General features: G+C 37.5%; 1 protein-coding gene across 1 annotated transcript in view; it reads left to right on the top strand.

Annotated features, from left to right (window-relative positions):
* MYO3B (myosin IIIB) overlaps nucleotides 1-12,999 on the top strand; it is a 481,137-nt gene that overhangs the window by 178,867 nt on the left and 289,271 nt on the right. Inside the window, exon 9 of the mRNA XM_049772878.1 lies at nucleotides 9,481-9,633. Within this exon, the coding sequence (XP_049628835.1) occupies nucleotides 9,481-9,633 (153 nt within the window). The remainder of the gene's footprint in view (nucleotides 1-9,480; nucleotides 9,634-12,999) is intronic.

The following is a 12,999-nucleotide window of genomic DNA, read 5'->3' as shown; positions in this document are numbered from 1 at the left end:
GTAGGACACTGTATACCTGAAATTCAAGTATGAATAACTATGCAAATCATGGTACCTTCATTTAAACATTTTTTAATATAAAGAATAAAAACAGTCCTGAATTGTTAGCCCATCCCCCATTCTTCCTGTAACCTTACATGCTTATAAGACCTGCCTATTTCTGGGAAGGGTCTTTGGAAGGCAACAAAAGGTTTAGTCTGAGGGGCAGGGGAGATTGATTTGGAGGATGGATTGAGAGAAAAAGATCAGGAGGAGAGATGGCTGAAAGACAAGGTATAATGCAGGGCTGAATAAGGATACAGCGTAAAAGGTTATGATAGGCCATACATGTTGGCCAGGGCCCTGAATAAAGCTGATATCTCCTGAAACCTGTCTGTGGATTTCCTTGCTGAAACCTCAGACCTGCTGGCTGGAGGGGGTTGCAGACACATGGCCTGTGCTGGAAAAGAAAGACCTCTTACCCTTCATCACCATCCACTACCATCCAGCTCCATCCAAGGGCTGCTTTATTCTACACTGAATTTGAATGAGCACATCCAACTTAGTTTTCCTTGTGTGTTCACCAAATCAGATTTTGAATTGAATAAGAGAATTCAGATCAGGAACTGAATCAGATAATTCAATTTTGCATTTGATTTGATTTATTATTGTTTTGGGGATACACTTGGTGCTCAGGGGCTACTCCTGGTGCTGTGTTGAAGGTCCATTCCCAAGCAGTGCTCAGGGAATCATTCAGGACCAGGGCTTAAATTCAGACTCTTTATGAAATGAGTATGCTCCAGTCCTTTGAACTATCTAACCCAACTTTATTTTGCCTTTAATAAGCATAAGGAATTTATCTGAAGTCTTAAGTTCTTCTAAATAAATGCCAGGAGTTCTTACTGGCAGTCACTTCTATCTTTATCCCTTAAATACATGTCTGGAAGGAGGAGTTAACAAATTTAAACAAATTAATTTATGGCACTCGTTTGAAGCAATAAAGGATATACCCTAAGGTTGTAAAGTGACTAAGGCAATTAATTGTTGTTACACATTCAAAGGAGGCAGCCTTAGAGCTGAAGATGGACACTTCAGGCTACATAACTAATCTAGTCTGGCATCTTGCTTAACTGATCCTGATTCACAGCTTTGAAATAACTTCTATCTCCTTTTCTCTAATAAATCAGTTCACTTAAATTTCCTTTGCAGGAGTTGGGTGAGGGGAGTCAGTAGGAAAGAGGGGTAACAGTCAATGATGTTCCTGGCTTACTCATGGCGCTGAGCTCAGAGATCACTCTGTAGGGGGTCTGGAGACCAAATGGGATGCCAGAGATTGAATCCAGGACATCAACATGTGCTCTAGCTATTGTACCATCTCTATGGTACCTTCTACTTATGTCTCTTCTTTAACTTGGTTCAATTCTTACTAAGTCTAGTGTCTACACATAAGATACTGCCTAGCATTTATCTGTTGAATCTATTGCTTGTTTAAAAGCACTAGGTGGGAGGGGTCTGGCCCTAAGATTGGTGAGATCGTGAGATTGGTGACTGGGAGAGACTGAGGGGACTAGTTGGCTTTGCGTGTTTCTCTTCTCCTGTCCCCTGAAGCTCTCCTGAGAGGGCCAGGAAAGGTCCAGCTAAAACTGTCTCTTAGAGGCCCCAGAAGAGCATGGCAGCTCCACTTCGCTTCACAGCCACACGCTCTTTCTAACTGATAAATCCCACCATAACACGCAGAAAAAAATCACACTACAAGCATGACAAGGGGGAAACCTCGAAGGCAAACACCATGCAGAGAGAATGAAGATGATAGCTGTGATGACCCAAAAAATACCAACCATCTGATTAATCTTTCAGATAAGGAGTTTAGAATAAAAATAGAAATTGGAGGATCCTCATGGAAATCAAAGAAAACATAGCTCTAGATGAACAGAAACAAAAGACAGAAAACAGAAAACTCCAAACTGAAATAACAGATGTGAAAAACATGGGAGCTGAACTGAAAACCTCAATGGAAAGCCTCTCCAACAGGGAAATAGCATCTGAGGACAGAATCAGTGAACTGGATGATGAAATGCAAACAACTCTATACAGCAGAAGAGATTGGGAAAGAACCTTAAGGCAAATGATCAGACAATGGAAAAAGTACTCAAGGAATGTGAACAGATGAAAATAGAAGTCTTTGATAAACTTAACAGAAACAACATAAGAATTATAGGAGTCCCAGAGGCCCAGGAAGGAGATCCCTAGGAAGAATCAACAGTCAAAGAGAAACTCCCAGAGCTAAAGACTGCATGCAATCAAATCCTGCATGCCCAAAAACAAAAGCCCAGGACCAGATGATTCAAGAATAAATTCTTTCAAACTTTTCAAGAGGAATTACTACCAATCCTGGCCAGGCTCTTTCATAAAATTGAAAAAGCAGGAGCACTTCCAAATAGCTTTTATGAAGACAACATCACTTTAATACTAAAACCAGATAGAGATGCTGCCATAAAGGAAAATTACAGACCAACATCCCTGATGAACACGGATGCAAAGATACTCAACAAAATCTTGGCAAATAGGATGCAATGCCTCATCAAGATCATTCACTATGATCAAGTAGGTTTCATCCCAGGAATGCAAGGATGGTTTAACATCTGTAAATCTATCAACATAATACATAACATCAACAACAGGAAAATAAAAATCACATGATCATATCAATAGATGCAGATAAAGCATTTGATAAGGTCCAACACCCATTCTTGATGAAAACTCTCAGCAAGATGGGAATGAAAGGAACCTTTTTCAATATAGTTATGACCATCAGTGGCAAATATTATCCTCAATGGAGGTCCAATACCAATTCTTGATCAAAACCCCCAGCAAGATGGAAATGAAAGGAACCTTTCTCAATATACCATATTTGCCGGCGTATAAGATGACTTTTGAAACAAAAAAAGTCAACTGAAAATCGGGGGTCATCTTATAAGCCAAGTATATCCCGAAAAATGTTTCAATATGCCGCTAAACAAAAATTATCTGAATATTGCCACAAAACAAATTTTCCAACTCGATCCTGCACCAATCACTGCAAGGCTGCTCGAACCGCCTCTTTAACTCAGCCAATCCAAGCAGGCTTTTTATGCATGCAAATTAGACAATGTTCTGGACCTGAATCTACACTGTAAAAAGCCTGCTCAGATTGGCCAGAGTCAGAGAGGAAGTCTATTACAGTATAACCTTTGAACCTTTGCTTGTTGTGATTGACTCACTGTGGTACATACAGTTGCAGCACAGGAACGTTCTGTCTGATACAGCGAATATAGGCCTAAACATATGTTTTAACTGCAAAATTAGGGGGTCGTCTTATATGCCCAGTTGTCTTATACACTGGCAAATAATGTAGTTAAGGCCATCTACCACAAGCCAGTGGCAAATATTATCCTCAATGGAGAAAAATTAAAAGCCTTCCCTCTAAATTCTGGCACAAGGCAAGGCTTTCCTCTCTCACAACTTCTATTCAACATAACACTGGAAGTACTTGTTATAGCAATTAGGCAAGAAAAAGATATCAAGGGAATCCAGATAGGAAAGGAAGAAGTCAAGCTCTCACTGTTTGCAGATGCCATGATACTCTACTTAGAAAACCCTAAAGACTCTACCATAAAGCTTCTAGAAACAATAGATTCATATAGCAATATGGCAGGCTACAAAATTAACACACAAAAATCAATGGCCTACTTTTTTCAATGGCCTTTTTAGACACCAATAATAATAGGGAAGAAATGGACATTAAGAAAACTACCCCATTCACATTAGTGTCACACAAACCCAAATATCTTGGAGTCAGCTTGACCAAAGACATGAAGGACCTATACAAAGAAAACTATAAAACCCTGCTCCAAGAAATAAGAGAGGACACGTGGAAATAGAAACACATACCTTGTTCATGGATTGGCAGGATTAACATCATTAAAATAGCAATACTCCCCAAAGCATTGTACAGATTTAATGCTATCCCCCTAAAGATACCCATGACATTCTTCAAAGAAGTGGATCAAACACTTCTGAAATTCATTTGGAACAATAAACACCCTTGAATAGCTAAAGCAATCCTTGGGAAAAGGAAGATGGGAGGCATTAATTTCACCAACTTTAAACTGTTTTACAAAGCAATAGTTATTAAAACAGTATGGTATTGGAATAAAGACAGACCCTCAGATCAGTGGAATAGGCTTGTGTACTCAGAGAATGTTCCCCAGACATACAGTCGCCTAGTTTTTGATAAAGGAGCAAGAAATCCTAAATGGAGAAAGGAAAGCCTCTTCAACAAGTGATGTTGGCACAACTGGTTAGCCACGTACAAAGAAGTGAACTCAGAGCCCCACCTAACACCATGTACGAAGGCCAAATCCAAATGAATTAAAGACCTTGATATTAGACCCAAAACCATAAGGTATATAGAACAACACATAGATAAAACATTCCATGACATTGAGACTAAAGAGATAAACAGATGGGAATATATTAACCTGAGAAACTTCTGCACCTGAAAGGAAATAGGATACAAGAGCCACTCACTAAGTGGGAGAAACTATTCACCAAATACCCATCTTATAAGGGGCTAATATCCGAAATATACAGAGCACTGATGGAACTTTACAAGAAAAAAAACCATGTAATCCCATCAAAAAATGGGGAGAAGAAATGAACAGACACTTTGTCAAAAAAGAAATACAAATGGCCAAAAGGCACATGAAGAAATGCACCACATCATTAATCATCAGGGAGATGCAAATCAAAACAACTATAAGGTACCATCTTACACCATATCTTACACACATCACAGAGAATGAGAACAAGCAGTGTTAGCGGGGATGTGGAGCAAAAGGAATTCTTATCCACTGCTGGTGAAAATGCCGTCTAGTTCAACCTTTATGGAAAGCGATATAGCGATTCTCCAAAAACTGGAAATTGAGCTCCCATACAATCCAGCTATACCACTCCTAGGGATATACCCTTGGAACACAAAAATACAATACAAAAATCCCTTCCTCACACCTATATTCATTTCAGCGCTGTTTACAATAGCAGGACTCTGGAAACAACCAAGATGTCCTTTAACAGATGAATGGCTAAAGAAACTGTGGTACATATACACAATGGAAAATTATGCAGCTGTCAGGAGAAATGAAGTCATGAAATTTTCCTATACATGGAATCTATTATGCTGAGTGAAATAAGTCAGAGGGAGAGAAATAGATGCAGAATAGTCTCACTCATCTATGGGTTTTAAGAAAAATGAACGACTTTTTTGCAATAATTCTCAGAGACAACAGAGAGGAGGGCTGGAAGATCCAGCTCACTACATGAAGCTCACCACAGAGTGGTGAGTACAGTTAGAGAAATAACTACATTGAGAATTATCATAACAAAGTGAATGAATGAGGGAAGTAGAAAGCCTATCTAGAGTATAGGGTGGGGTGGTGTGGGGAGAAGGTAGATTTGGGACATTGGTGATGGGAATGTTGCACCGGTGAATGGGGGGTGTTCTTTACATGACTGAAACCCAACTACAATTATATTTGTAATCAAGGTGCTTAAATAAAGATATTAATAAAAAATAAAAGCTCTAGGTGGAGTAGGAAACATCAGTTTACATAGCAAATGAGCACTGTTTCTATGTGATTAGATCTATAGAAGCAAATACTAGTTTGGTTGTTTGCTATTTCTCTTATCTTTCTATTTTTGTTTTGCTTTAGGGGCACACTGAGAGTCACTTAGGGTTAACTCCTGGTTCTGCACTCATGGATAATTTCTGGTAGTGATGTGGGGACTATATGGGGTACTGGGAGTTGAGTGGGTCGAATGGGGTCAGTCAACTGTGAGACAATAAATGTTGTATCTGCAATTCTACCCCTCTGCGTCTCACTCTTATCTTTCTGTCTTCTCATTAGTTTGATATCCATGAGAATGTAATAATTTTTATAGCTTTATTTTGTTAAATTTTGATGCTTTGTAATACATGTTTTTGGAACAAATAAAACTAATTCAGTAACCTGATATTTAGCATTTCATGACTTTGGGGCCACATCTTTCCTAAGGTATAATTTTTCTTTATCATTAAAATAATAATTTCATACCAGTCTGACCTTTATCTCCCCATGAGAAAAAGTATAAAGATTGTTTGAGAAAAAGGTTAAACCTTCAAGGACTCATGTCCTTCTTGAATTCCTTGTGAAGTTAGATAAGTCACAATGTTGCTTAGCATTCTCCCACACACTTCATTTCAGTTTTGCTGATCCAATTCTCATCCGTTTTGCTGATCCACTTAACTCAGGTCTTACTGAGAGAGCCAACAAATATTTATTTAGTTAGTTAGTTTTTAAAATTTTGTTTATTTGTTTTTGAATTAAACTTGGCAATGTTTAGGGACTACTCTTGGCTGTGCATTCAGGAATTATTCCAAGCAGTGCTTGGAAGCCATATGGGATGTTGGGGATCTAATCTAGGTCAGGTGTTCAAGGTAAGCACCCTACTCACGGAATCATCTCTCTAGCGCCCAATAAATCTTGATTGTTTCTTTCAAAGAACAGAAAGATAGGATGCCTTTCATCTTCATTTTGGGAATTTTCAAGAGACAACAGATTGTTGTTCAGTTCTTGTCTGGTTATTTTCTTTATTATATGGTACACATTTCTCTCATTTCCCCAATGATCAAGGCTAAGTAAAGGTTCTTTCCAAAATATCAAGTGATCTCAGAACATTGCCAAAATTATGTTTTGTTTGGTTTTGGTTTGGGGGTCAGCACATCTGGAAGTGCTTACGGTTTACTCCTGGTTCAGGCCTCAGAGATAATTTCTGTCAATGCTTGAGGCGGTACCTCGAATGAGTCTGGATTGGGTACATGCAAGGCAAGTGCCTTAATCTATACTGTCTCTCCAGTGCCAGAATGATAAAATTGAGAAATTAGCTAGAGCAACTTCAATAGATCCCTATCTTCAGAAGAGACCTATTTTTATAAGCCTGTAGTTTCTTGATTCCTCACAAATTATATCCAATGAGATTAAATGCCAAAGTACCAAAAGGACCTTGTTTTCAAGCCACACCTGAAACACTGTCCCACTATCCCAAGGAGGAAAGTAGTGGCAGCTGCAACCCACTTTCTTTTCATAGACTGAATTTTCCATTACTTTTCTCTTCCCCAATATAAGTCCCTAGTGTACTGATTTCAAGTTTAGAGCCAGTCTGCTCGTTAGCCATGAGTTGTCTATAATGCTCTTATTCTTTCTTTCTTCAATGAACATTGACTGGTAAGTCAGATAAAAATTTACCAACTAGTGCAGGAATAAGTCAAGACAGGGAGGTGAGAAAAATACTAGGTAGGAAATTAATTAGGAAACTCTTTGCTACTATACTGAGTATATCTATTTGGTGGTAAGAGACTGACAGTGTGACCTATGCAAGATCACAACAGGCTGAACTCTAGGACTCTAGTTCCATTGGACTTTCAGTCTGTTCCTTTAAGGTCTGGCGATGAAAGTCTGAAAGTCCCCAGGTCAGTAGCAACTCTCAAAGGAAAGAGGTTAATTTTATTCTAGTATTTGTGTGTGTGTGTGTGTGTGTGTGTGTGTGTGTGTGTGTGTGTGTGTAACTTCCCACAAAATGAGAGCACAGGGCTAAATATATTAGCATTCCTAGTTATATAACAACCAAGTTCATTTTTTTGCAGATGCTTTAAGAAACATTACTATTGGGCTATTGGGCCCGGAGAGATAGCACAGCGGCATTTGCCTTGCAAGCAGCCGATCAGGACCAAAGGTTGTTGGTTCGAATTCCGGTGTCCCATATGGTCCCCCGTGCCTGCCAGGAGCTACTTCTGAGCAGACAGCCAGGAGTAATCCCTGAGCACCGCCGGGTGTAACCCAAAAACCAAAAAAAAAAAAAAAAAAAAAAAAAAAAAAAAAAAAAAAAAAAAAGAAGAAACATTACTATTTAATATTTTTTGAAGACACACATGCATAAACAAATTAAAAGAAATTGCCTGTAATTCAGAGGAATGTTGCTCATGTAAATACAAAAGCATAGTATTTTATTCCCAATTCTAAGCATAGTAGTTTTAAAGCATGTACACTAATTTATAATTTTGGGTAGGAAAACAAAAAACATCCTATCAACGAACCATGGTCTATAGAAATAAAATAATTTCCTTCAAAGTCATGGGAGATGTAGGATTTAGGGTTCTTGTAGATAGTAAAATGTAGATAATTTAAGTACTTCTAGTTTTTCTAGCAGAAAGCTTCAGTTCAGATAGACTATCAGACTGACCATCCCTGAATCAATTCTAAAATGAACTAGAAAAATATACTGAGTATCTTTGTGGAACTAGAAGGTTAGGGATGTGAAAGAAACTTCCAAGGAAAGCCACAAAGGTTTACAAGCTTTTTGATAATAAAGAGGACATTTAAAGACTGCTTTGGGAACATTGATATTTGTCTGGGAAAGATGTTCAAGAGGTGGAAATTTTACCATTTATTAGTAGATTTCGCTATTTAAAATGCCTTTTTTGCTGGCATGTCTGTATTATTTCACAGAATGGGCAGACTGATATCCTATACTTCTCATGTGAGCAAAAGACCTATCATTTAAAAAAGGTGAAAGATGATTTTTTTTCTCCTGTCAAAGGCTAGCTACTCAGAATGAAAATGTGATAGTAATTGGAGGGGCATTCATCAGATTCAATTTCACTAGAAATTTCCTTATGTCAAAGTCATCTTTATTAACATGGAGCAGATAGCAGAATGTACTAAGCCATTGTTTTCTTTTTTAAAGGGATATGGAATCTGAAACAGGAAGTGGTTATACTGGTGTGGTTTCTACCCATTGATTTCAGTTATATGTAACCCAATTTTTACCACTATGAATGGCCTTTTTATTCCATTTGCAAAATTTTATTTCTACTTATCTGAATTATTACTCTGATCTCTTCCTGTTCTGAGGTTTTTCTGCTTCTTCAGAGACCTTTAAAATCAAGAGGTTGAAATTCTTCTATGAAGTTTTCTTTGTGATTAGTTTCTTACCTTGCAAATTTTTAATGTCTTTTCTACACCACCAAACAGTGGATATTTTACATATTAAAATTTTATTAAAGTCACAGCATTTAATTTTATATGCAGCTAAAATAATGTACAGAGACTAATCAACTTGAGTCTCCTGAAAACGTTTTTCTGTAATGGAAATTCTGACAGAAAATTCAGTCTGAACAGATTTGGATTGCTTTGAAAGCATTTCAATTAACTGGATGGCAACAATTGATTGATTTTAATATGTACTTAAACTCAAATGGATTTCTGATGTTTTAATTAATTTAACATGTAGAAGATCACTCTGCTACCCATATGCGTTAGTATAAAAGAGTCATGTAAGGTTTGTGAGCAGGTTGGAGGTGCTTTGTTTTCTCCCTTCTTTCGTCTGAAATTGTACTTTAGATTGTTCATTGGTTTTTACAAACAGGTGCCTGATTAAGGACTTTGAGAACAGACCTTCCGTCACACATCTCCTTGAGCACCCATTTATTAAAGAAGCCTACGGAAAGTTTTTGTTCCTGCAAAAACAACTGGCCAAGGTCCTCCATGACCAGAAGCATCAGATCCCTGTTAAAACCAGGTATGGTTCTTGACTCTCTGCTCTCTCTCTCTCTCTGGTTACTACTATAAAAGTCATACTGTGGGTTTTGATGTGCTGAGGCTCTATTATGCTAATTGTCTTTCCCAGCACTTCTGAGAGCCGTATTTACATGACATTAAGTATTCCCGGAGAAGGGAGCTGGGAGCACTCCCCACCCACCCACCCACTGAACTCACTATTTGTGGATTTATGACGACTTTCAACTGTGGCTGAAATCTCACTCTCCCCATGTGTATGGTTAACCTCTCTTTTAAAAGCCAACAAATATTTATTTTTAGCACGAAAGAGTATTTTCTTTCTTTCTCTCTTTTTTTTTTACATCTGGGGTCAGCCCCAGTAGAATTTGTGTGAAATGTCTTTATTTAGCGTTGCAAGATGAAATGCAAGTTGAAAAGAGATTTTGGAAATATCCTAATATAAACACAGGAGGCCCCTTTTTTCTAAAGTGCTCCTATACCATTTTCTTTAGTTCAAAAATACTATAGAGAAAATTTTAGTATATATAAATGATTTTTCCCTCCCAGAAATTTTGTTTGTGGTATCAACAGTAACTGGGACTCTTTTCCCAGTTATTTGCAATATTTGCAATATTTTTTAAATGGTAGGTTAAAAACAATAGCAGCAGCAACAACAACAACACTGTCTATTTTTAGGGGAAAACGCTTAAAATGGTTTGACATGGTGGTATTTAAAAAGCAGATCTTTGATTTCTGTCCAGAGGGTGGCAGAGTTTCTCTTTAAATTTTTTTTAAATGCAAATGAAGTTGCTTCCCCTGCTCAGCGACTATTTGGTTTTATAAAATTGGCCAGCATGCAGATAAGCTCAACTCTATTATTATTAAAAGAAAATTCACAGGACTAGAGGCAAAGAAAAAAAATATAATCTACAAGTCACAAGTTCTGGGTGTATTCATGCATTCTGCAGAAAACTGTTTACAAATCAAAAAGCAATGGAAGTTTTGAAGCTAGAGGTCTGATTTCAAGGTGACTAGCTTTCTGATTTATCCCAATCTCCCAGTTCCACCCAGGCTCTTTTTTCCCCAGTAGGTCAATTTTCCCCCTGTTCTTTTTTTTTTTTTTTTTTCTTTCTTTCTTGTATCTCCATTTCTGTTCCTGTGATTCGCCTGAGGGACAGAAAGATGCAGAGAAATTCTTGTGACTTGGTGCTTTTTTTTTCAGCAGTTGGAAGTTGTGTTTAAACCCTAGGGAACCAAATTCCTTTTCTGTCCTTGCTTTTGTTGCTAAATATCAGTCTCTGCGCTTTTACCACCCACTTCCATGACTTCATGCAGCCCTAAATCTCCATACACACAGCAAAAATAAAGTGAAGCTCAAATGAAGTAAAATAAAATATAAACTAAGCCCAACAAGGAAAAAAACAACAATTGGTATTTAAATATTTTAACCTCTTTCTACTCTGCAATCTCTTGCGAAACCCTTTCCAAAGTTTGCAAAGTGTTCTGTTCTGCCAATTTTTCTGACTCTGCTTTCCCGGATGTTTTTTTGTGGGTTTTTTTTTTTATGCTTTATTTTGTCATAGAAATGGAACCCCAGGCACTCTCGCCCTCTTTCTCTAATTTTTCTTTATCTTTGTCAACTCCTTTGATGTCAAAAGCCTCATTTCCTGGGCAAAGGCTCCTTACTGGGTCTTTGTAATCTTTAGTTTCACTCAGGAGTTTGTTTCTATGAACAGTCATTTAAGAAAATACAACCTTACAAATAGGTTTCAAAACCTTAAACAAGCACTTCCTTGGGAGGTAAGAAAATTAATTCTAAAGCAAACACAGTGCATGTAATTGATACTTCACCAGTCACCTATTTCACATTGCTCTTTCCTCTTGGCAATTGGCAAGAAGTTGACCACATGGGGATTTATGAGGTCCCTGTTGAAAAACTCTTAGATATCATTTGATACGAGTAGGCCAATGTTTTCATAGCTTTGAGTTTCTAAGGCGAGATGGAAAAAAAAAAACAGTAAAAAAATTAAAAATGAGGTGGGTACATAGTTGGTTGAGAGATATACCTAGCTTATCTCCTGCACAATTGTGGTTACATAGCAGGCACCACATGCTCGACCAGGTTTGAACTCCAACCACTTATGTACAGATTACTTAATTTTTTTTGTTTTGTAGTTTCTTCATATATAAAATGAGGATTATCTTGAATAAGTGAGTTGATACATTAAAAACATATCTGGAATGTCTGATAAAAATTAATCCTCAGTTATTATTAGTGAAGTAATAGAAGTAGGGTATCTTACCTATTAAATATAAAGCTTTCTGTTATTTTGGCCATCATTTACAGAAACTACCTCTTGGCCTCAATCTATGCAAATTCATCTCTATTTTCTTGTCACATAACATCATAAAAATCAACTGTACCGAGGTACTAAATGTTCAAATGATCTCTATTTCTATCTCTAATTTAAAATTTAATGTATTCATTTATTCACTCAAGAGACATTTATATGTGTGCATGTGTCTAAGCAGAGAAGAGGGAAAATCATGTACAGTTCCTGATAAAAAAAAAAAGCTCATAGTCCAGTGTATCAGAGATAAGAAGCCCAGGAGAACATCTCAGTTCTCAGAGTATCTGGATCCAGGGATACTTGAGGTAACTTCTAGACCATCTGGGCAGGGAGGACATCAGAAATGGATTCTTGAGTTATTTTGAAAGTCAAAGAGAAGGAAAGCCAGAGGAAAGCTATTCCATTTAGAAGGGAAAGAATAATCAAAAGGACATGGTACAGAAGCTGAAGAGAGTATTGTAAGGAATTAGATGAATAGTTAGTCATAGGTTAGAACGGGTGTGACTATAGATAAATAAACCAGAAAGGGGCCTTAAGGAGTGTGGATGTGACCCTTTGGCACAGTATCTCTTCCTATGGAAAGGTTTCAGCAGCATGTGTTGCTGGAAGGTTCTGATAGCAGTGAGGAGAATGAAGCTGGGGAAAGTTGGAGACTGGAAATGAGTGAGAGCAGGTTATGACAGTTATCAATATCAGAAGATAGTACTGCTTCTCTGCTGGGAATGATACAGTAACTGCAAGATATTAAGAGAGAGAGAAAAAGATCAATTAGAAGATTTTGTTCCCTCTTCATATCTTGTCAAAGGTAATATCAAGTACTTTCAAATATGTTTAGTCTCCAACTTTCTGTCACATTAGAGTTCTTCACTAATCCCTCTAATCTGGGCAACTAGTTATGTTTTTTATTTGTTTTTAGTTACATCCAGCTGTGCTCAGGACTTACTCCTGGCTCTGTGCTCAGGGATTATACCTGGTGGGTTTAGGGGAATAAATGGGGTGCCAGAGATTGAACCTGGATTGACTGTATGCAAGATAGT

This window comes from Suncus etruscus, chromosome 5 (genome assembly GCF_024139225.1).
Source record: "Suncus etruscus isolate mSunEtr1 chromosome 5, mSunEtr1.pri.cur, whole genome shotgun sequence".
NCBI classification, from domain to species: domain Eukaryota; kingdom Metazoa; phylum Chordata; class Mammalia; order Eulipotyphla; family Soricidae; genus Suncus; species Suncus etruscus.
Note: the sequence above shows the minus strand (reverse complement) of the source record. Positions and strands in the feature narration are given on the sequence as shown.